General features: G+C 43.5%; 1 protein-coding gene and 4 non-coding genes across 6 annotated transcripts; all 5 read right to left on the bottom strand.

Annotated features, from left to right (window-relative positions):
- Positions 1-23,352, bottom strand: NOP58 (NOP58 ribonucleoprotein). 2 transcript variants are annotated; one of them, XM_088523753.1, is made up of 15 exons: positions 23,305-23,352; positions 20,436-20,512; positions 18,598-18,650; positions 16,769-16,893; positions 16,026-16,162; positions 14,790-14,854; positions 13,375-13,509; positions 12,449-12,594; positions 11,367-11,493; positions 10,607-10,770; positions 9,785-9,919; positions 8,653-8,714; positions 5,860-5,993; positions 1,037-1,164; positions 1-334 (listed from the first exon to the last, which is right to left on the bottom strand). In XM_088523753.1, the coding sequence occupies exons 1-15, from the start codon at positions 23,347-23,349 to the stop codon at positions 278-280; spliced, it is 1,590 nt and encodes a 529-aa protein (XP_088379879.1). In that variant the 5' UTR covers positions 23,350-23,352; the 3' UTR covers positions 1-277. The 2 variants fall into 2 exon arrangements, with proteins under 2 accessions (XP_088379879.1, XP_088379880.1); XM_088523754.1 differs by lacking the exon at positions 23,305-23,352 and adding an exon at positions 20,618-20,659.
- On the bottom strand, positions 11,126-11,211 carry LOC148594817 (small nucleolar RNA SNORD11). Its single transcript, XR_015913310.1, has one exon. It is a non-coding gene; the product is annotated as a small nucleolar RNA SNORD11 (small nucleolar RNA).
- Positions 12,276-12,359, bottom strand: LOC148594816 (small nucleolar RNA SNORD11B). Its single transcript, XR_015913311.1, has one exon. It is a non-coding gene; the product is annotated as a small nucleolar RNA SNORD11B (small nucleolar RNA).
- Positions 14,109-14,197, bottom strand: LOC148594815 (small nucleolar RNA SNORD70). The gene has a single exon (XR_015913315.1). It is a non-coding gene; the product is annotated as a small nucleolar RNA SNORD70 (small nucleolar RNA).
- Positions 18,241-18,329, bottom strand: LOC148594814 (small nucleolar RNA SNORD70). Its single transcript, XR_015913314.1, has one exon. It is a non-coding gene; the product is annotated as a small nucleolar RNA SNORD70 (small nucleolar RNA).
- Positions 23,353-23,739: the final 387 nt, after the last annotated feature.

The raw sequence follows: 23,739 nt of genomic DNA, 5'->3' as shown, positions 1-23,739 counted from the left end.
TCCATAAACTGTTTTTATTGTTTATCAGTGGAGACTGCATATGAAAAGAGGATCTATGATGAGCTTAACCAAAGGAACTGCAAAAAAATATCAACAATCCTCTTAATAGCAGAGACACTGCGATATTCCATTCCAGGGCAGAAGATACCTGTCAAATCCATCTCCTGGCCCTCTTCCAATATAGGGAACTTACAGTTTTCAGCAAAAGGTTATAGAAATTACGTTAAAAAACCACTGCTCCGAAGCAGCTGTCCATAGGGCTGTTTTCCAGAGCTCCTCAGTCTTCATCCTCCTCTTTCACTTTCTTCTTTTTCTTCTTCTTCTTCTCTGCATTCTGGAAACAAACGTTGCCATGAACAAACGGTGATGGCACACGACCATGTAGCTAGGCAACACGGGCAGCCTCGGAGCAGCACAACCGCCACCAGACTCCAAGCACAACTCGGGATTTTCCCTTCCCCAGCTGCTAAAGCCACGCTCTGCTTTGCGGCGCAGAGGGGCCAGCGGGCATGGGAAGCTGGGCTGCCCCTCACCCTGCCGGCAGCTCAGGCTGCATCAGGCAGCAGAGCTCCCCAAGCAGAGAAAATGAAATCCCAAATAGATGACAACAGGATTTCAAAGCGGCTCTGTTTGACTGCATCCACTCTGCTCATACCAGAAGACCTCACACGGGTCAGCTTCTGCTCCACAGCAGTCCTGAACACTAGAGATTTGTGGTTCAGCACCAAAGGACACCCTACCGAGTTTTCTAGAAAAGTAGTAGAAAGAGGGAAAACCAAAGCAGGAAATGGGCAAAAAGCAGAGGAAACATTCCTGGTGCTGGGAGACATTACAGTCACAAATTTCCCAGACCTTATTTTGTAATGTCAGTCTTCTTGGACATTACAGTGCTTGATATGACGAAACAAAGTTGCTAAAGAGTCAAACAACCTTCACATACCATGAGTTACATAGATAAGAATATGCTCCCCCCCACTCAGTGTTTTGGAGACAATCTGTTCCCATGAAGGATCAGGCAGCTGTGCAGTTGTCTCACCTCAACCGTAGGGCTGGTGGCTGCTTCCTCGTTCAGGGCTCCCTCATCTTCAGCTTCTGCTTGTCTCTTCTTCTCCTTTTTCTTTTTCTTCTTTTTGACAGGTTCACCCTCTTCTACATTCGTCTCTTCTGTACCACAGAAGGAAGGAAAACAAAAGGCAGACTGTCAGCTATTAAAGCATACATGGCAAGCCAACAAAAAGCTCTATCTGTGCTTTTTAAAAGATACTAAGACACAAGAACAGTAAGGAACAATGCAAAATACAGAACACCACACTTGTGCATCTCTCCACAGTACCTTCTTTATATGGGCTCCTCTTCATCTCTCTCAATTACATGACTAGTCCTTGCTCTATCAAGATATACAGCTACCTAAGACACAAGTGGCAGCGTTCAGACAGCACTATTCACATCTCCTGGCACAAACAGCACTCCTAAATGCTGCTCCTGAAGTTTAAAACAAGCTGCAAGCTTTGATTTGTCTGCCAAATTATCTTCAAGTAGTTTTCCTGAGAACAGCCTGTTCTGGAGCTTGGCAAATATTTTCACCAGCATCTCAAGAACGGAGAAGAACTTTAAAACCCACATTAAAATGTGCTCAGCTAGCAGCACGATATTCATAATCAGTTCCCATACCTCGATCTTGGAAATCTGCTAAGAGCAAATCAGCAATCTTCCTTTAACAGTTTAGACTGGCAAAGGCAAAGAACCAACGCTGTGCTAGCGTGGGACATTAATGCAGAAGCAAAACTTCTCCCTGTCTTGGGAGAGAGGGTTTGAACTGTCTGTATAGGGCGAGAAGACTGTTAAACCTCGGAAAGACTCACTAGTGTTTTGAGGTTTGCTTCCAGGAAAACAAATCCCATTTGTTTCGACAGGAAAGATCTAATCATAATGGCAGAGGCGCTATCATTTACCACTAATTTACTATAACGCATTCCATATAGTTTCAGGAATTTTTAAGTAAGAAACGAAACAGAAATCATTACCCACAGGACAGCTTACACAGCAGCCAGGCTGTCAGTGGCATCTACCCAAGTTAAATCTATTAGCACAGGCAGGGGCAGTGCTGAACACCAAGTTTCTCAGCACGCAGGACTCGTGCGAGGTCGTGGCGCGGCTACCATGGCCCTTCTGCAGTGCCAAAACCGAGATGCTGCAGCCAGTGGTGTTTGTGGCACGCGCTGTGACCAGAGGGTGACTCGAGAAGGAATCATCTTCTCACAGTACTCGCCAAAAAACAGAACCAGCTTCATTTGCAAAGTGCACACATCTATGGCTTACAGAACAGGAACAAACCCAGCACAGTTATAGGAACCCCAAAACAGGCAGCTTCCCAACACCTTGATTGTGCTGCCACAAGTTTAACTCCTCAGGGCAGCAAAAGGATTCTGTGATTCAAAAGTATGCTTCACTCTCTGCCTTTAACACCATGTTCAGAAAAAAGTTTGTCTTTGGAGTACAAAACTTCTGGACTTATCTACAGCAAAATAAACCCAGAGAGTTTCTGACACAGTGACAGAAACAAAACAGCAAAAGATTCCAAATTAAAGAACTGGTGCATATAATATTAAAGGGATCCTGCCATACACATCATTCACACTGAGCAGCACGCAAGCAAAAGGTTCCAAAACGTGTAAACGTGTCCAACTCCCCCCTTCTATGTGTACAATGTAGGTAAATAAAAGGTGACAGAAAAAATAAGCGTACACAAAGATATCCAGTACGACTGGAGCATATGTATCACATTTGCTCTGCTGCATGTTTTTACTTAGCTGGATTACTAATTGAAAAAGAAACCACACATTTTCAAGCGAAATGCTGGGTGGAACCTTGGGAAAAAATAACGTCTTGTGACTCCTCAGTGTGTCCTGGGGTCCGACGGGAGCGGCGGAGCCCGTGGCCCCTCGCACCAGCACACGCCTCCACAGACTCAGGCTGCTGCTTCCTAGCGAAGCTCATCACCAGGCTCTGTGCATGGCGCTTTGGCAGAAGGAGGATGGAGGCTCCAGGGCTGCTGCTCCTTCCCCTGCAGCCGCAGAGCCCAGCGGGGCTCCCCGTGCAGACAAGGAAGCCGAGGGCAGCAGGCACAGCCGGGCTGACGCCCCCGCGGCGCCGGGTCCCCAGCTGCGGTGCCTCTCGCCCGCTTTGCGCCAGGCTGCTCTAAGCTTTTACGCACTCACGCGCCCTCTCCTCCTCACACTCCGCTCGAAGGGCGCAGAATCAAGCCAAAGAGCCTGTCACTAAACACCCCGTATCACCACAGCCCTGTCTTTTAAACCCTTAGCTCCTGCAAGGTTCTCTCCATTAATTTAAAAAGACATTTCTCTTTGCAAGACAGACCTTTTCAAGTGACTAGCTAATATCATACTCTGATGCTTAAACACAAAACAGTCACTCCAATCCCCAAGTCCAATTAAAAAGGGGTTTGTATTGAAATGCAAGGCTTTCATTTATTTCAGGCACTATCCTTCCTTTCAGCTTTCTTTTTTAGGTATAGAAGATAAATGTGTTCTGATTCATGCACCTACCCCCTTTTGCTTCCCTATCTGTTCCCATCTAAAGTACTGCCAGATGTGCAGCCTAAGCAGGGAGACAAAACATGGCACCTCCTCTTACAGGAGCATTTAAGTTTCAGGCAAGCATGACATAAAAAAATTGGTTTTTACAAGTTTCTTACAAATACTATAGGAATAATCGGACAAAATTTCTGAGGCAGTCACAGCTTCCCAGTTCATTCCTATGCATAACCTGCAACAGGGGAAATGCCTAATAGAAAGAGTAGAGCCATGAAAAGCAGAACTGAAACACCTACACGTGTTCAAGTGGGACAAGCAGCACAAACCTCAGGGCCGGGACCTCCTCTGTGGCATGGCCCCCACTTCCTCTGTGCTGTGGAACTTGTGCTCCACAAAGCTCCTGAGGCCACCTCCACCACAGCGCGTTACGCAGAGAGCAGCCCTGCCTGCAGAAGAGGCTGTGTCAGGGAAATCCAGGTATTTTGTTGGTGACTGAACAAGAATTTGCAGAACTGCAAGAATATTTTAAGGGAGTAAAGCTGGAAGGGATGAGATCTGCACACAGGTGATAAAAAGTAAATCAGCTCTCTGGAACTGCTGCTTCCTTAGTCTGAAGCATCTGCCACATGAGGGCCTTGGTTCCAATATCCAAGCATCCCAATAAGACAACCCACTCCACTTGCAGAGCAGGGGAAAAAGACTGGCTACAAGAAGCCATGCATCTGAAGGATGCCCTTCCTTTTTAGGAAGGAGGACAACACATCTGAAATTCCATGCTTCAGGTTCTGGAAAATGTTAGAAAAAACATACAGCAAACAGCAGAGAGGGTTTTAACAGCTTAACAGTATTCTGCACACTGTCTAATGCTCGGATAATCTCTGCAACTCAAGAATAACTGCTAAGCTCTACCCTAAGCTAAAGGTATCAATGCTCAGCAAAGCAAAGGGAGCAGATGCAGAAGCAGGTTTTCTGTATCATGAGCAATTAACTAATGTATTTATGACCAGAAAAATCATCCTCATACTGAACGGGGCAGGCTGGAAACGATTCAAAACTTCACACACAAGGGCTTTACGCCTGTGAGATGTCAGCACACAGTTTGGTAACGGCAGGGAGGGCCACGGGAACAATCCTGAGACCATAAGGAACTCAGTTCAAAAGCTTATGGAAAACAGAAGCGAGAATACCCACCTTTTCTCCAAACAGCAGCTGGGTAGAGTTCAAGCCTACAGAGCATCTGTGTTACCTTGTTCCACTATGATAAATACAACAGCCTAGGCTGGGGACTGAATCTCTATGATATAAAGGATTCTCCCTCCAGTTTTGCTTTAATTGTCACAGTTTCTTGCAAATTGCATGGTCCATGTGCGTAGACACCATGAACCAACCAACCAGCATCTAGAAAGATCACCTCAGCATAAGGTGAGGGTGAAGAGGTACAGGACCAGCATAACTGCTCTGATATCACGTCTAGAGCACAAGAGCAACACAAAAGGGCAGTAGTGAAAAGCTCTGACAGCCTTCACCTGCAGGGCACAGGTAGTTGACAGAACTGGGTGCAGTTCACACCCAGACCTGGCTCAGATCCCATAAAAAATGGCTTAAAGCCCTCTTTTTTCTTTTTTTTTTTTTCACCTCCCCTCCTTTTTCTCTCTACACGGGGTAATCCACCACAGCAGCAAGTGTGAAGCCAATGATTTAGAAGTGCTTGAAGTGCACACAGGTGGGAAAAGTTTCTTAAAAAGAACATTAATGTAAATGCAGACTGTACCGAAGTCACAGTCCAAAGCCTTTGTTCACACAGTAACTCATTAGAGAAGGAACAAATAAACTGTGAGCACAGTGCAGTTTTCTCTTTCCAAAGCACAGGCAATAAACACAAATAAGTACCAGGTAAATTGACTGGAATTTCCAAGTGTTGTTTCAACTCAAATTCTGATTTTCAATGTTTATGTGCCAAAACATTTGAGGAAACCATTTATACACAGAGTCAAAGGTATTTTAGGGAAAGTTTTTTTTTTTTTTTAAATCTCAAAGGTGAGCTGTTTTGGTTCAAGATATTAATGCCTAAAGATCAAGCTCCTGGACAAGAAGTTCTATAAAGGAAATACAAGTCAGGCAGTTCTTCACTATTATTTTCCTCCATGCCTCAGATACTTAAAATACCTGCACGTGACTGAGGTCCAGTGAACTACAAAACTTCTTAAAATACATGATGTGATACCCAAGGAGAATAACCAGGTATTGTGGTTTATATGCCACTTATATACCACTGCACGGCAACATGACAGCAGCAGCAACCAACCTTTAGTCTCTGTTTTGAGCTTCTTTGCTTTCACAGCAACCCCAGCCTCCTGGTCTTCCACCTCTTGAATTTTGCGTTTTTTTGGAACAGCAGGAAGTGTAGAGTCACCAGAGGGGTCGTATATTTTCACTTCGCTGCAATGAAGGAAACAAGTCAGCTTGAGTTACAGAAAGAGCAGCCAGCCCTACAGGCAATATGCCACAGCTGAACATTCACTTTTAACACAACCTCCCAAGAATATTCTCAAATCACATTCAAAGCATTTACTGCTTGCCAGGTCCCTTCTCTAAAGCACGAAGGTCCCTCAGTAATCTCGCCTGCAGGAGATGCCTCATGAGCACTCCCAGCTGAGCCAGACGCAATGTACCAGCTCAGTGAACTCAGGCCTGGTTTCTATCTGCTCAGGGCTGTGCAGAGCACGTGTGTTACCCATCATGTTCATCTCTTGGCATCAGAAAGCCTTCCCATCACAACTGTATGGTCACATACACATGGCTCCCCAAATTTGGGAAGTCTATGCAAGTGTACCCTAGGGGCAATACGCATAGGCTTGAAAAGACACTTTAATGCTTGCTTTTTCTGCATTGCCCCTCCAGTATTATGTTCACAAGCCACAAACCAGCATAACCTACAGCTCATCTTGATGCTCCCCTGTATCACCACTGACTTTATGGTACTGCTGAATCCTCAGTCTATGTCACAAACCTCCTCTTCCTGGATATTGAGCACTCTTTTACTCAGTTCCTGACTCTTCTACAGCCTGGAGAGCACCAGCCATCTCCAAAACTCAGGGCTCTTCTGTCCAACCTGAAGCAGCTGCAAGTTTACTTCATCTAACACAAAATAATCAATTGGTTTCAGACCTGGTCAAAACAGAATTCCTACTGAAGGAAAAAGGAAACCGTGAACTACCGCTCCCCCACCCACCGACACATTTTGAGCATCCAGGCTTCTTTAAAATGAAGCTACTGAAGTAGCTTCCTGCCACAGTAGATTACAAGCATCTCAGACTGGTGAGTAGGCCCGAAAAGCACATGAGAGAGCAAGCAGAATCCTCAATTCCTTCTCCAAGCACCACAAATTATTCCAGTGGGCATGAATGCTGAACAGCACACTGAAGAAACTGATTGCAGAGCCTTCTGCAACTGCTGAACTCTTTCTAGGTTTCTAACTGAAGCAGAGCTCACTGGCTTGCATGATGCATCTAAGCATTAATAATAAACACTGACAAATCACACAAGCATGCCAAATATATGTTCTTGAGAATATACCGAAACAGTGGGTTTCACTCATCTCTACAAAGTACCTTACAGCAAAATTTAAAATATTAGCTTGATGTAGCAAACCAGTACAGGACGCACAATTTCATACAACACTAAGATATTTTTGCCAAACTGCTTAAAAGACCAGTTTAGTCAATCAAAAAAATTCCATAGAACAGTAATACTGAAACTTAGCATCAGGACTATTTGACAGGGACTAAACCAATTTACAGACACTAGACTCTAACAGAGCACTGCTCCATTTCAGGAACAAAATCCACTCCTGAAAGAAAAGTTCAGAAACACTGATTTTTACCATTTATGTACAAGATGGGCATTTGACATCTTTCCCTTTCAGACAGCCAGACGAAGCCAAACAGCCAGAAGTTATCTCCAGCGCCTCTCCCCCAAGCCTGGACATGCCTGCAGAGCATGTCTAACAGTAGAAACATGTCCTGGCGGGACATCATGACTCCCTACTTCAGGAGATCAAAAACCTACAAGTATGCTGTCTCCTCCCCACCAGCCTCCTCCTCAAGCAACTGCCTCCTCAGACTCACCGCTGCTTCCTTCACTGACAGCCTGTTGTCTTTTTAAAAGCTTTCCAAATCTAGACAGAGCTCCAGAAATCACAGCCTTCATGACACTGAGATGTTTAGCACATGGAAGCTTAAATTCTAGCCAGGCTTGAGAAAAGATGCCAGGAAACTGCAGATGGTACAGCAGTGCTAGTCTTCCTGACAAAACTAGCAACCTGCCCTACTTCTACACCAAAGGCTGACCAAAATAAGCAGGCCAAGTTAAGCAAGAAGTTAGTAACCAAGATAATGGAAAAGCCCAGGTCACACAATTCAGATTAACAATAAACTGTTCCCAACTTCCTCCTCCCTCTCTCAACTCTGATTTTCCCTGTATTTAGATACTGAGACTCACCTGCAATTTACAGTATCACTTCCAGTACCAGAAACTGCTCTAACCGCATCCTGCCAGAGCGCAGGGCATATTTATTGCTTGCAACACTGTGCTGCTGTGTACAGCACATAACAAAGGGGATGAAGCCTTGCTTCAAACAACAAGGAAGCACCTTTTTTTCCTCTTGTGGTTTTTATTTTGTTTTTATTTAAGACTAAGTTGTGTTTTCTTTGGCAAGTTTCAATCATGCCAAAGATATTCATTCAAATTCTGATTTTTGGAATTTTTTTCAGGCTTGCATGAAATAAAGCTGCTACATATTAACTCCCCAAACTATTCAACTGCTGGGGCTGATGCTGATAACATCTAAATATATTCGTTATCTGATGATACTAGTAATTTACTACTAGAAAACCAGGACTGTTTCTCCTCTTCACTGGCTTTTGCCACAACCGTATATTGCAAGAAAATGGAAATTCCCATTAACAATAGGACTTGTCATCAGTGTTTAAAAGCACAGAAAATGCTTTCTGGATCTTAACTCAGCCCATAATCAAAAGCCTCATACTAATAAAAATGAGAGTTATACTCAGCCAAGCTGAAAGGAAAAAATATTCACCTCTTGTTTTGATATTTGTCTGCCCTGGCCAAGGCTTTTCCAGTGCCACTTATTCTCCTTATCTGAAACAGAAATTCAGAAGTAAAAAACAAGTTACTCATAATGAAAACAATTCACAACTCAAATTCCACAGTCCTTGAAAGGAAATAAAAATGGAAAGATAGGCATGTTTTATTGGTCAGTAAGAGAGTGACAGGGAGGTAATGGAGTGAAAGGAGTGTGGTTTTTTTGATGCTGCTCTTCAAGAAGTTGGTGCAATTAAAGGGCATCCTGCACTGGATCAAACACAGCACAGCTTCATGACAAGCATGACGACTGCACCATGCCTCTAAATTAACAGCGCTAGCTCAAATTTGTGCACACTTTCCTGCAAATGTAGCTGCATGTCTGGACAGGCATTGTGCTACAGCTGGCATCTAGTCAACCTGAAAAACCCACAACAGGCTCAAAACTTGGTCTGGACTAAACGTGTACCTATGAGGCAATCTGCTTGTGTTTTCGCGTTAACGGACATGGCTCCCTGCCTTTGCCTCCATGGGAAGTGCCACCTTCTAAGAGGTGCTCAAGGTGGAGTGGGCAGGTTTTTCTGGATTTTTCTTTTTGTAGCAGTGATGCCAGTAGTACAGCATTAGCCTTGGATCTAGCTGGGAAGGCTGCAGTGAGTGATAGCTTAAAAGGCCACACTGCTGGCAAGCCACCTAAAAGAAGAAAATGAGCCCTACGTTCTCTGGCATGCTGCGCCAATGGCAACAGATGGAACAGCAGGTATGGAGAGGCAACCATCTACAGAACATGGTGATGGGAGTGCAGTGCAGCACTCCAGCTTCTGTGCTAACAACTTCTTGCTTTGGCTCTTGAGAAAGCTCCTAAAGACTTAAGTATGGCCAACCTGCAGACTTTGGGGAACCATGGTGGATAATGAGAGGAGGAAAAATAAACAAAAATACCAAAGGAGCTCTCTTCTAAGGAGGGAAGGATCAGTGACAGAACCAGTGACAGCAGATCACAGTCAAATATGGGGAAAACACTTGGAGAGAAGTGCATCAGAAAAATCAAACACCACAAACACAGGGAGTAAGGAAGGGAAACTTTATAACAATATTTGCTTTACTGAGCCATCTGCTGGACTTACCCCTCTCTCTTCCAAATGCCTTAGTCTTGTCTCTACTTTTAATCTGTTCTCAGCTCCCATTTCAGCACTGGTATCATCTCCAAGGGCATCATAACGAATAGTTAAGGCAGTTTTAGCTGCCAGCATTCGAGAGATCTGAAAGACAGAACAAGTATTAAGTGCTAAGAACGAACATAAGGTGATGATTCACTCTGATCTGGAAACCATGCCCACAAACAGAAGAGCCCTAAAATACAATACATCGTTCCTTTAGCACTGAAATACTGTTAACAGTATGCTTTCTTGACAAATAGCTAGAGGGAAACATCTGAACCTAGCAAGTTACTTCTCCTCCACTCCACCCCAACCTTTAGACAAGGTCAACTGGAGGTGTCATTCCCATCTGAACGGCTCTCCCCACAATTCAAATATGCAATTGCATTATAAAAGCCTAAGCCGTGCAGAAGTGAGACAAGTTAAGGCCTCTAAGCACACACAGTAACCAATTTCCAAGGAAGATGAAAGCCTGCAACAGCTTAATTCACTAGCACACAGAAGAGAGTAGTGGCATACCCTGGAGAAAGCCAGCAGTACATCGTAATTCAGCAGAAATGCATCTGATATTCCCAGATGTGCTGAAGGGACAACCTCATTTCTTTTTTCCACCACAGGATGAACGACACCCAAAGATTTGTGGGACAGAGGCAGTTTCCATATTACCACAAAGGAAAACAGTAAAGCAAGTAATGGAAAGAGCCTCACTGCGCAGCTCAAGGCATCTCTTCACCACTAATTCATGCTCTGGAAGAGGCCAAGCTGCTAAAACAAAATTCTGCAACTCACCTTTCCTTTATTTTTTGCAGTAGTTTGTCCCACTAGGGAAGCATGATAGATAAGGCCAAACTTAGGTGTATCCCGCTTAGTCTTCAGTGCTCTGAAGAGTGCCTTCTCAGCACCCAGTATCTGGACTGTTGAAGCTGGATGCTTAGCTAGATTCAAGAGGGAACCTAAAAGGAAGTAACACAGCAACATTAATTTATTAGCAAAGCAGTCAGAGAAGCAGGAGAAGAGGTTCCTAAAGCAGGAATCACAGAGCCTTCTATTTGCACATGTAGTGCTTTGTGTTCACTTCATGAAGGAGAGTAAGCCATTTCTTGGTTTGACTGCAGCTTCAGGAAAGAAGGCTAAACTCCATCAAACATGCTCCTCTGGAGCAATGCCCATTCCTGAGAGTCAAAACAGTGGGAACGTGATATAGAGCTGAGTACAGACACTGAAATTGCTTTGAGTCAGTCTGACCACAGAAACCTAGTGCCAGCTTTCCAGCACCATACCTCAAACTATCAGCACTGGGCTCAGTAAGTGTCTCAGAAGAGGTAGTGACTAAAGTTGCCCTCATCTTCTGAAAAGAATTCAGGCCAACTTAGAACTACATCATCACCGACAACTACTGTGCTCACGCTGGTATTCTCAGATTCCCCAAAAACCACCCTCCTCCCTTTTACCACAACGTGTCCATCAGGCCCTTGCATAACATTTTTGGCCAACCAGCTCCTCAGGGAAAACCTCTGAGGAGGACATCTAAGCTTCCTATGTGACCCACCTGCATGAGCAATGAGCCTTGCTCCAACCAGCTCACCCACCATGACAGTGAGGTTAGGAGCAATGGCCATCATTCTGTTCTTCAGGTAGTCATACAGCTGCGTCCGGTACTCCGAGATTTCTATCACCTGGCACAAAGTTTGGTGACAGGAATCAGTATTAGCCGACAGCCAAATTAAGAGTTAAATGTGTTGAAACAAGGAAGTGTTGAGGATTCCAATCAAGGAGACTAACAAAGTGCAAAATGCACAGATGGGCGAGAGCCAGTTATTTAAAGCTCTCTATATAGGGCACCTTTCCAGAGCAGAGCCCCATCCATGAAGTATATGGGGCCTGGGCTACTCATTCCCTTATGCAACTTATTTTCTCAGTAAAGCTCTTGATAAGAGAGCTGACAACATGCCAAAGACAGCCAAGCAGAACAAAAATACTCAGTAAGGACATTTTCTTTAGGACAAAACCCTGGAACACTCAGTTTTCACATAAATCTTTGCTACCATTCTCTTGAAATGGGATAAATGCTCTTTACTTGTTCCATACAAATACACACAATTAGAACACACACAAAAAAGCAGCCGGGTCTAGACTGAGAACAGGAACTCTCTACTCCCAATCCTGCCACTCCCTGGCAAAGTCAAAAGGATCCAACTGGCAGCACTGAAGTAAGGAGGATTTCACATGCAGTCTAGACGAAAGCAGGACAGAGCTAATTCTCTTCAGTTCTCAGTGCTTCACTTTTAACCTAGAGGTTATCAGCTACCTCCAAAACTACAAGAAAGAAGTTTCATTCATTAAAAACAGGGTATAAAATACCATTCTCCCAAACTTCTAAAAGCACACTGAAGCAGAGATTCCACCCAAAAATAAGACTGCCACATTCCAAAGACTTTACGTAAACACTAGCTGTCTAAGATGGCTCAGATGAGGTAGTGACTGAGCACCCTCATGTTTGTACATCAGGTGAGCAACATTCTAGGAATCATCACTGCCATCATGAAGACCCTGGGAAAACCACTCCTTGGCAGAACAGGCTCTCATATAATTAACTAGAATTCCTAGTGCTGTCCATCCACACATACATACCTGGTCACAGAGATGAATTATGTTGTTTATGTCTTCTTCTGATACTTCTGTCCCCATGGAAATCTCTGCAGCTGCTTTCACGTCCTCTTCTATCTCCTCCGAGAGGATGTCAGACACATCAGAAGAGGCAAAATTTCTTCTGTCTCCTACAGGGGATAAATAAAAGCATTTGCGCTGAGGCGAGATGAGCAAGTGAAAGAGCAAACTGACAAAAAGTTCAAAATAACAACAGTGAATCAAATCTACCATCTTCCTCTTCTAAACTCCCCACACCTGTGTCAATGTTATATCTTACTTTTGTATTAATACTACCTAGGCATGGTTAGAAACATAAGATTTGAAACAAAAACCCCTTGTTTTGTAACACTGTATACTTCATTTTACAAGATTACAAAGGAAAAAAAAATGATCAGTCATTTACCACTAGCTACACCAGTGCAACCTCCCCAACTTCAGTTGGAAAAAGTCCCTTAAAACTACCTGGTTCTCTGAACTGCAAGTTTCATCGGCGGGAGGGTAAAGAGAGTCAGAAATTGAGCGTCCAAAACAGCAAAGCCACCGTTCTCTCTGTTCCGATGAACAAATACAGCAGTTGTGGTCTCAGAACACCCACAAGCAGCTAGCAAGTCTCTTTGCATCATTTTTGGCAGCTAATTTCCACACCAGTCTGCTGACTAACTGTGATTCTAGGAAGATACACTGGTGGCCCATGAAGAGCTGGTTGAATCATACGGCATTAGCTTTGTTAAGTGTCCACATGGTAAATCATGTTAACATACAGATTCTGCCGGCCCTACTTACATGGCTGCTGGTGGCAGGATACATGATCATGACTGGTTGGACAATGCTGATCTACAAATCAGCACCATAACATGCCACATATAAGTGACCAACGTTACCCAGGCTTGTGCCTCCTTATTACTCACCAACTTTCCTCACGCATTTACAGTATGTTAGGTTATCTGTGATGATTTTGCCAAGCTCAGGAAAGTGCCAACCGTACCATTCCCTACAGCGCATGATATAATTATTCAGTTCTTTATCCAGGTCATCAAGAAGAGCTAATAGAAAGAATGAATTTTAAGTATTTTTAAAAACATAAACTCTCAAATTAACACATTTAAACACTGTAAAGTGATAAAACCCAAACGTTTTTCTCATAAAGACTGCTTGGAATAAAACATAATTTTCAGGATTTTAGAAAGGCTTCAGTTTTCAGAGAACTGCACAATTTCAAGCAAAGTAGAGAAATACAAGAATTCCATGAATGGGGCCTGAGCATTTTATCACTGGAACTGCCTGGGAGAAGAAGCTCCTTTAACAGCTGGAAAATAAATTCACCCAGAAAGAGAACAGCAACTAGTGCGCTGCGTCCTCTCAATCAGTCATTTGAGGTGTTACACAAGTGACAGACATAAAATTCAAGAAAGAAAAAAAAAGGTTGTAATGTTGACAAACTGATTTTCCATTAAATTATTGTAGAAGACAATTTAGTCCTTCAGTTGTCTTTATAATATAAGGATGTCTAATACAAATGTAGTAGACTCTCCACTTACCAGATATGACTAATAACTGTATAAAGTAAGAGAAGAACACTCACAGAATACATTGCTACAGAACCCTGAGGCTAAAATATTTCTCTAATGCAATGCTAACATTCCCATCTGTTGTCTCAGTGGTAGTGACGAAGAAAACTAAATTAAATCATTATTTTCAGCTTAACCATGTTTCATCATTGACAACAGAGTCTGGGAATTAATATTCCAAACAGGATTCCTCACCACTGCTTCACAGCAAGCATGTTGATTACAATGTAGGTGTCTTGAAGTAAAAATGAGATATTTGTGTTTGCAATTTAAGCCTCTGTAAGAGGCTGACATTAGGAAAGCCATGGCACAGAATACAGCATTATAAACTGCAGTGGTTCTTACATGTCTAACATAAGGTTCTTGCCACAAAACACCTCACACAGGTTACTGTTACAACCAAAGCTCAGAAAATCCTGCTCCATGAGGCAAAGACACCCTCTCAACACTACTCAAGTGATGTATGCTGGAAACCTAAGTTCTCAGAGGACTGAGCGTGTAATAATAACAGCCTGTACTTCAACTGATCTCTAAAGAAAATTGACCACTGACTTCAGTTTGCTGTATCACCTTAGTAACACTATCGATCATTGAAAGCCCTATTAAGAAAATAAGGCCTTTTCACTAGCTGAATGCAACTGCCCGGTTTACTGAAAGACACTAAGATGAAATCTGCACAGCAATACTTTTCCACAAGCAGTGTAAGAAAGTCCTAAGCTGAAGCCATTAAGGACTTAAATTCTAAGTATACTTACAGATTGCCTGGACAATCATGGTATCTACTTTGTCTGGGCTGAATTTCAACTTGTATCGGGAAAGGCTGAGGAGACAGAAATATGGTTTCATCAGCATCCTGACATTCCAGTGCAGAGCACATTCCCCTGGTTCCTGTCTTGCATCAAGATCTCCATCCACAGGTTCATTCACATCAGCTCAGTTTTAGGCTACTGACAGCTCTCAGCTGTGCCAGTGGAGAAACCTGCCACATGTTTTCACAACTGCTGTGACGCAGCACACACCCCATGAGCAGGGTGAAAGGGAAAGCTATGGCTATCTGTACCATACTCTCCATAGCCAACATGAACACTGTGGCAGGAAATATGCTGCTGCTTCCTTTTTGTATGGCTCCCACAAAATGAAATATTTGTCAACAGTATTTCCAGTTCTGCAGTGGTTCGAGCTGATCCACCAATTGCATGTACCCAGCAGCAAGTACCAGCAATGTTAACAAGAAGCACTTGCAGAAACTTCCTCAAATACATTCTCACTGTTTTAGAAAGACCATTATCATCCACCCTTCAATCTACACTTAAAACCTCTCAGTACACATCTACAGTTTGTCACGATAAAACACACTTGGTATCAATGAGGACACCTTCAAAGCCCTTTGTCAATATTAATCTCCATTCTCTAGACATTGTAATAGCAAAGGTATTTTTAAGGAATTACCTAAGGCAGAGAAGTTCTCTAACTTGTTAATAACTACAGAACAAAATCATGTCAGAACTTAAATGAAATTTTATTTGGGAATGAATGCCTGAGTGCTGACTCAAGGATTTGGTATGAGGCCACGACGTCAAGGAAGGAAATCTCTGCCTTTAATATTCACAAAATACGTTATGAACAAACCTCAGAGTTCTGACCACTCACCAGACCCAAAGCCAGCCTCACCACAATTCCCAGCAGCAAGAGTTACATGGTCACTTAAAACTACTGCAACAGGGATACATACTTTAGCATTTGGTTTAATGTAACATGCACAGGGAAGCTATCCACTTTCACTTTGGGAAAGCTGAAACCTTACCCTAAAGGATGGGTAAAACATGAAGAAAATTCTATATAAAACCACACACAAATGTGTCCTGAGTTACATGCAGAATGAGTACAAGACCTGGTCACATTATCAGAGACACTTCAAGCAGCACAGTATGGTCAAACACACAGAAGTGGGGAAGAGACAGGATGAAAGAGATGCACTACTGGCAACCCACCTGTGTGCCAGGCCCAGACACATGGCTGCCATCTCCCGAGAAGGGAGGCCTGTGATGAGCCCTTCAATCTGTGAACGGATTCCTCTCATGAGCTCCGTAACCATTGGGCTGTGTATACAGCTCAAATTCAGCTTATCCTGCAGGATACAAAGGAATGGTCCAAATCAAGCACAAAACTGACATTCCTTTAAAAATCTTCTTCCAGTAGCATCATCTCATTATATCTAGCTTTTCCACTGCAATCCTGTGGTTGGTCACTCAAATGGATCAGCGTTCTTGGACACTGGCAGTGTCATCCTCAGTCCCCCACATTAACAGCCTCACAGCTTGAAGAGATTTATAATTAAGGCTTTTCTGCTATGCAGACATTGGACCTGACAATTTGAATCTTTGCAGTTTACTAGCAACAGTTTGGCAGCAAGGAGGAACAATTGCAAGCTAAAAGGCTTGGAGACAACCCACACCATGAAGGCATGGGCACAATGAAAATCTTTGGAACAAGCAACAGAGTCAGGAGACCTATCTGGGATCTGACACCTAGGAGAAAGCAGTCCATCTCTACCATACTTCCACCCCAGACATCTTCCCAGCCTGCATGCAGTCCACATTAAATCACAAGGTCTAGTTATCTTCAAGACCACGAACACAGCATGGGAAGCATATTCCACCACTAATATCTGGAATCTGGTTATTAGATTTCAGTAATGTAAGACAAAAAGAAAAATGGCAAAGTTGGTTATCACCTTTATGACACCTCCAAGTTTGGCATCTGCTACAGCCAGCTGTTCATGGGCATCTTTTGCCACTATCTTCTTGAGAATTTTCTTCAAGTTCTTGCTGAGCTTGCCTTCTACGAGAGCTGTAGATGCTGTAGAAAACAAAAGGAATAAAGATGCACTTTCTTTTCCCTCCTAAAAACAGTAACACCAGGACTCCTAATCTGTTAATTTGTATTTCAACTGCCCACAATAACTCTAGTCTGAATTGCAGCACTACCTCATTACACAATGGCTCAAACAAAATCAGGAAAAAACCCTACATGCTTGCCCCTTTGGAGCTCTGATCAAAATTCTTCTTCCCAATCCATCTACTTCCTCCACGTGGCTCCAGTTGTATTTCTGAAACCTGTGTTTAAGGAACTATGCAAATAATGTTATATGCTTTAGAAGTATGCTTAACATTTTGGCAAGCATTGGAACATTCATCGTTTGATTTAATTACCCAACCATCTTTTAGGTACCTTAGTCAGTAATCACTATATCCTAAATTAAATAATGGCTTATTTGTGTCCCCTAGCAATGACAGCCTATTATCCAAAGACCAACAAAGTATGAAGCTAAGTACAGTGACCGAGGGACCAGATATTGGCTCTCTTAATACATATTGCATGGACCAAATACATTTTAGAAAGACATCTCCATTCTTGAATATTAATAGAACAGTAAAAGTTTTACAATTCCAAGAAATATACATGTTAAGACTACACTTATACAACTCTATCGGTCAGCTCTGTGCTCCACTGAACTTCAGATCGATGCAGCATCTTAAGCACAGCACATGAAGCAGAAGCCAGTGATCTGTGATTCCCAAAACTGTGATGAAAGGCAAGGGTAAAATCTGAAGTGTTATGCTGAGTTTCCTCTCATCCTCCATGAGAATATATTATTAAACTTTCAAAATGGCCAGTAACTCCTAAACCACCTAAAACAGACAAATTGTTTTCCCTTCAAAAAAGCATGGCACAGACAGTTTAAATAATCTTCTCTATTTCACAGATTAGCAAACCTGAAGTAATAGTGCTAAAAAAGCACACTCAGAAGAAAAAACAATATTTAACAATACATAATGTAGCGGCAGCAACTCCAATTCCGTGGAGTTTCTTTAGTTTCCTTTAATAAGCTATCCCTGCTACACCAGAGTATCAAGACCTACTCTGTGGTCACAAGTGTGACAGGTAACATCCACCTACAAATGTCCCAGAGGAACACCTGCCATTCAGCATCCTATCACTTCTGTTCAAACTAGTCCACAGCATCTAGCACTTAAGGATTTAATTAACACAAAATATTCTATATAAGGCTTTTTCCATTTTGTTTAAATTACGGAATTTTTAAAAAACACAATAAAGGCATTTCTCAGTCTGCAGAAAGGCAGGCATAGTATGAATTCATAAAACAAGAACAGCTGTAATGTATGTACTCCCTTAACTGGACTCCAGGCTGTTGTCTCAGTGGTAGTGACGAACTGTTGGCTGAAATCATTTATATTCAGCTCCAGGAAGAATCCATCACTGACAACAGAGCTTGTACCTCAGTCAAAGGCTCCATTCATTGCTCATTAGTGAACTGCTTGGGCAATAAGCGCAGTAGGAAAACTAGGCTTCATTAGGTCTCTATCAGGCTCAGACTAGGTAGATGATCTCATAAGACAAACAAAAGCAGTTGCCTTTGAAGAATTTATAATCTAAAAAACTAAAAAAAGAAGATAAAGAACGGGGACAGAGGTGGTGAATGAACTAACATGTGAAAACTTTTTTTTTTTTTAAATAAAAATGGTGTTACCTTTCACTTACCAGCAAGTGCTTCTGTTGTGTCTTGAAACTTTTCGAAGTGTTTCAGCTTTACTCTGCAGAAGAAAAATAAGAATGTGTAAACCAATGAACAAATTAGACGTTATATCTCCTCTATTTTTTTTTTGTCTCTGCTATTATAGTTCCCCTCAGGTCCCCTCTTCTTCCCAAGACTGCAAGAGAGCAGAAATCAATATTCACTTACTCAATAAAGACAAAGAAAACTAAATCCACTGCTTAAGTTTGAGAGTGCTGTGGCTCTTCAGGTGTGTTGCACAACCTTTATCAAAAGAAAGTCCTACAAATTTTCAGGAATTTTGATTTAACATTTGTAATTAGGACCAGCATGATCAGAAAACCCAAGCCACCTCTTCGCTTTCATAGCTCATATTTAAAGATAGACATTGCCCATACAAATTATATTGCTGCAGACTGATGAAATAGGTGTCACTGCTGAATGATTGATAGTATTTCTAGTCCTCAAAATGCAGCCTTCTGCCTCTGGAATGCAGTCCTGCACAACCCAGATTTGATGTGGTTTTTAACCAAATGCACCTTCAAATACTTTAAAACTGAATGGATTAATTGCCCATGAATTCTCAGCTCCTCCCCTGTAATTCATGTTAGAATAAAAGTTTGGGTTAAGCTTAAAGAATTAGTAAACAAACAAACAAAAAAACAACAACAAAAAAAACTGCCATACAAACTATTGATTATAGCCAATAATCTTATGGACACTTTTTCACTGTCAGCTCCCTAGGCCTAGTTCCCTTCTCCCCCTCACATAATCTCTGGTGTTGATATCTAGAGTAACAGTTATGAAGTTATCTCAATCCAGTAAATTCCTTGTCAGGGACAGGCATTTGACTAATCCAGTTCTGATTAACCGCTGCTCTTTGGGAGTCAAGTATCTGCAGAGGAAGCAAGGTCACAGATAAAGCTGAATGCTTGAGTTAAGCACTTGCACAGTCCAACAGAAGCTCCAGGCTTACACTGATGCCTCTTCAGAAACATATGAAAGATTGGAATTATCTTGATCAGCACTGTTAGAAACTACTCCTATCTAAGAAGGGGCCGGGGCGGTATTTCTACAAGATTAACACCACTGCAAACAGGCAGTGGGATGTGGGATATTCTGTCCTCTACCCTAAGCACTTTTACAGAGCAGGACAAATACAAGGCATAACCTGTAAGGACGTATCTGCAACTACTAAATCTCATTAGAAGTTTTTCCGAAAAGCCACCCTAGACTCCAACTTGGAAGGAAGCCACCACTGACTGCAGCCACAGGACAATTTGCTGGCTTGGTGCGGCTGTTAGACACTAAAACCCACCCTCTACGGCTACTGAGTGATACCAACATTCACTGCTGACGGGCAACCACACTAACTCCCAGTTAAGGGGAAGTTGCATACTATTAGTTTCAGCTGGATTAAACCAATTTTTATTTTAAGACTTCCTGTGAACACAAACCTGTCATTTCAACCAGTGCCAGCATTACAAGCTTGAATATTCTTCCCAAAGCATCCAAATCTCCTTAAAATATTGTTCAATTTTTTGCTTCAGTGGCACACAGTAATGATTTCTGCAGTTTAATTACACAGCAAGAAAATGAAAGTATTTTTTCCTTTCATCCATTTTGACATCCTACTTTAGTTTCCCTGAATATCTCAGTTCACATTATCTTTGCTCACAGCTTTTAATCTTACAGTGTGTGTGTGTGGCGGGGGGGGGGGGGATGCAGGAAATCAATATTTGTCCTGGATGTCAGATGTGCATAAATACATATGCAGTCATGTTCTTCCAAGAGCCAGGCTGCTATTCCACATAGAGCTGCTTACATTTTGTTTGCTTTTTCAGGAGTTTCAAATTCTTTCCATAAACTGTCAACTTCTTGGAGTTTCTTCTCATTTAGAACCTGTAGACAAGAAACCAGAGAGGAGAAAAATCAAACAAACAACAACAAAAACACTATAGTTAAAACACTTTTCAAAAGCTTTCATTCATCACAGAAGAGCCAAACCAGGTCCATGGCACATGATGCCACTAGAAGTTAGGTCAGATACAAAACAAATTCAATTTTGGTGATCTCTAGTTCCAATGTTTTCTCTCAGCAGCTTTATTCTACTAACAGGCAACTGTATTGAAAGCATTTTATTATCAACTGAATTACAAAAGTTGCTCAATAAAGGCTGGGTCTTTCTGAACCTGCACATCAAAGCAAAACCCTCTCCTTGTTTATCAAAACTGGGCTCTCTCCACCTCCTGCAGGACTCATGCACAACCCCAGTGACCCAAAACCAAGCTCACCACTACTTTGGGAAAATACCAGAAAGTCTGGGACACCTACCAGGAAGGAGTGATCCTACCACAAAGTATTAATCTGAGCTAACCCACGGAACAAAGAAGACATTTCTATAAAGACAACTATTCACCACAGCTCAGTAATCAACTGAGCCAAGAATTACCTAAGAGGCAGCAATGGCTTAATCCTTCTCTGTGCAAGGAGATCACCTCTCAGTTTTTAGACAGCATCAGTTTATTAACAGTTACAGCATCAACCCTCCATGCATTCACAAAATGCGGAGTGTACTGAGAATTCCTAGAAGTGTGCTCAAGGGAACAGCTCCATGGTCAAGACCCTTATTTTTACATAACTCAAAAGCATTGATGCTTTGTCGTCCCCACAACTAAATCCAAAACAACTCATCATGGCACTGAAATCACTCTAGAGATTATGAAATTTTGCTTCCTTACAGATTGCCTCAGTGCTCCTCTTCCTTTCCTCAGTATGCTGATTCTTTGTTCCAATTGACCCTTCTTACCCCACTGTGGACAGAACTGAATCTCCAAAACAGACACTCGCACAGAGAGATGCAGAGAGACAAGTCATCAAATGGAGGCTGTTCGCACACAGAAGTCACAGCTGCCTGGGAATGTTGTGTGTCCTACAAGATGCAAGATTCATTTGAAAAAGTCTTCCAAGATCTAGAACACATTCATGTTTTTTGCCCTTACAATCAGAACTCCACTTGTGCTTCTTTAAAGGGAGAAAAAACCTATCAGGACTATGTGAGAGGTCCCCAACTTGCACGACAGATCTCGATCAGCAGAGGATGAAAGCAGAGCACAGTTACATTGTCAACAGGCAGCCCTGGGCACTGCTGAAAAGCTGCTTCCTAAAATTCAAATGCCCTAAATCTGCCCAAAGGCTATCAAAACAAAAGCAAATAAGCAAAAAAACCCACATACAGACTAAATTCTATACAGACAGCTTTACTACAAAATGAATAAATGAGTGCAACAACCACACAGGTTTATAGCTCGATAACTACTGTGGAAGGGAAAGGAAAGCCATGAGATTGAGAGCTGCAACAGAAGCTCAGCTCCATACCCAGCCTGGGCAGCCACAAACCAACAGCAGTTTGTCTCAAAGCACAAGATTTACTAAAATGCTATTTAGGCTCACGCACCACCAACAGCTTCCAGCCTTCTCACAATCCAAGCCCGACACCACTCACCATCCGCTCCTTCCCACAGGGCAGGTGTTGGGAAGGCCACCTTTAAACGCTGCTCCTTGCTGCCTGGTGCCCTCTGGCTGCTTTGCACACACATCACAGCTGGGCCTCATACTGCAGCCACAGACACCCGCAAGAGGCTGCAGCACTTCCTCGAGGCAGCTTCTTGCTTCCTCCTTATGCCTTTCTGATTACCTCTGCTTTAGATATACTGGGATTTAGGGATTTAAACTAGCTTAGTTTCTGCCCTCCCCAGTTCCTGTGGAAGGTTAAAAGGGAGCTCCCAGCACAACAAGTTCCATCCTACATGGAGATCCTGCCTTTCTTTTTCTCCTTTCAATTTAAAACTCAGAAGTTGCAGTTATATTAACCACTGTGAACAACCACCAGGCAAAACCTTCAGTGAGACTGCAACAGACTTCAGCTCCCCAGAGGCACACAGGAACGAAAACAGAAACCGTCTCCTTTTAGATGCATTTCTATCTTCTCCCAGAGAAAGATGCCTTGAAATTCTCCTTACCTTAGCTGCACAGCTGCGCCCCAAAGAAGAGAAAGGTTTCAAGGTAGACCGAACAAGCACTGCGCATACTATGAATATAACTGTATGAGCTAGAGCAAAGCAAACCAGTACCTTGCTCTCCTTGCACCTGCGCTGGTACTCACACAAGCTAAATGAAGGAAAGACTAAGCTAGGCTGAGAAGAACAAAAAAATGAGAATAAACAAACCTAAGTGTCATCAAACCACATAAAGAAGATCACTATGTGACTGCATGAGCATCAATATCCAGACAAGGAGATGTGGCACCCAGTACTCCAGCAGAGGCTTGTTCAAGCCATTGCAAAGCTAACAAATAACCTCCGAACCACAGAGACACCACGCTACAAAACTATTAGAGTTGGAAAACACATCGGAGATCATCGAGTCCAACCAACCAAGCCCATCATCAACAGAGTAACAGATCACCACACGCTTGCAGTCCACACCCCCAAGGCCCAAGCTCCGGGCCAAGCACACGGGAAAGGCGGCCGCTGCAGGCCGCAGCGCCTGCTCATACGTGCGGGAGCGAGCAGGACCTGACGCGGCTCCCCGCCACCCTCCGACAGCCGCGGCCTCTGCTATTTCCCCCAGTGCCAGGCCCAAGGCGGGCCACGCCGCCGCCCCGGGACTCAGCTAGGCCCCCCGCGCCTCACCTTGAAGATGGCGTAGCCAGCGGCGGTCTCGAAGAGCACCAACATGGTGGCGGCGTGGCGCCAGCGACCGTTAACGGCCGCTCAGGAACGGGGGCGCAGGGCCACGTGGGTGAGCGGCCGGCAGCCCCCGGCCGAGCACACGAGCGCGCGCCGGAAGCGGAAGCGATGTCACGGGAAGGGGCGGTGCGGGCGCCTTTCCCGCGCGCAGCCGCCGGCCACGTGGCGGTGGGGCCCGCCCTTCCCCACGGTCCCGCGCGCGCCCCCCTCCGGCCATCAGCGGGCGCCGCCGGTGCGGCCGAGGCGCGAGGGGGTACCCGTAGCGAGGGATAAATAAATAAAATGCGAGTTACTCCTTCGGCCTCTGCGGGGGACGCGAGCTGCCGTTACTCCCCAGGGCCTGCCCCAGCAGCCCTAAGGGAGGGCTAAAGTCCCACG

The sequence above is a fragment of the Tinamus guttatus genome, unplaced genomic scaffold (genome assembly GCF_059628265.1).
Source record: "Tinamus guttatus ecotype Peru unplaced genomic scaffold, ASM5962826v1 Tinamus_guttatus_pri_ptg000197l, whole genome shotgun sequence".
Lineage (NCBI taxonomy): Eukaryota > Metazoa > Chordata > Aves > Tinamiformes > Tinamidae > Tinamus > Tinamus guttatus.
This window is presented reverse-complemented; position numbering and strand designations above follow the sequence as displayed.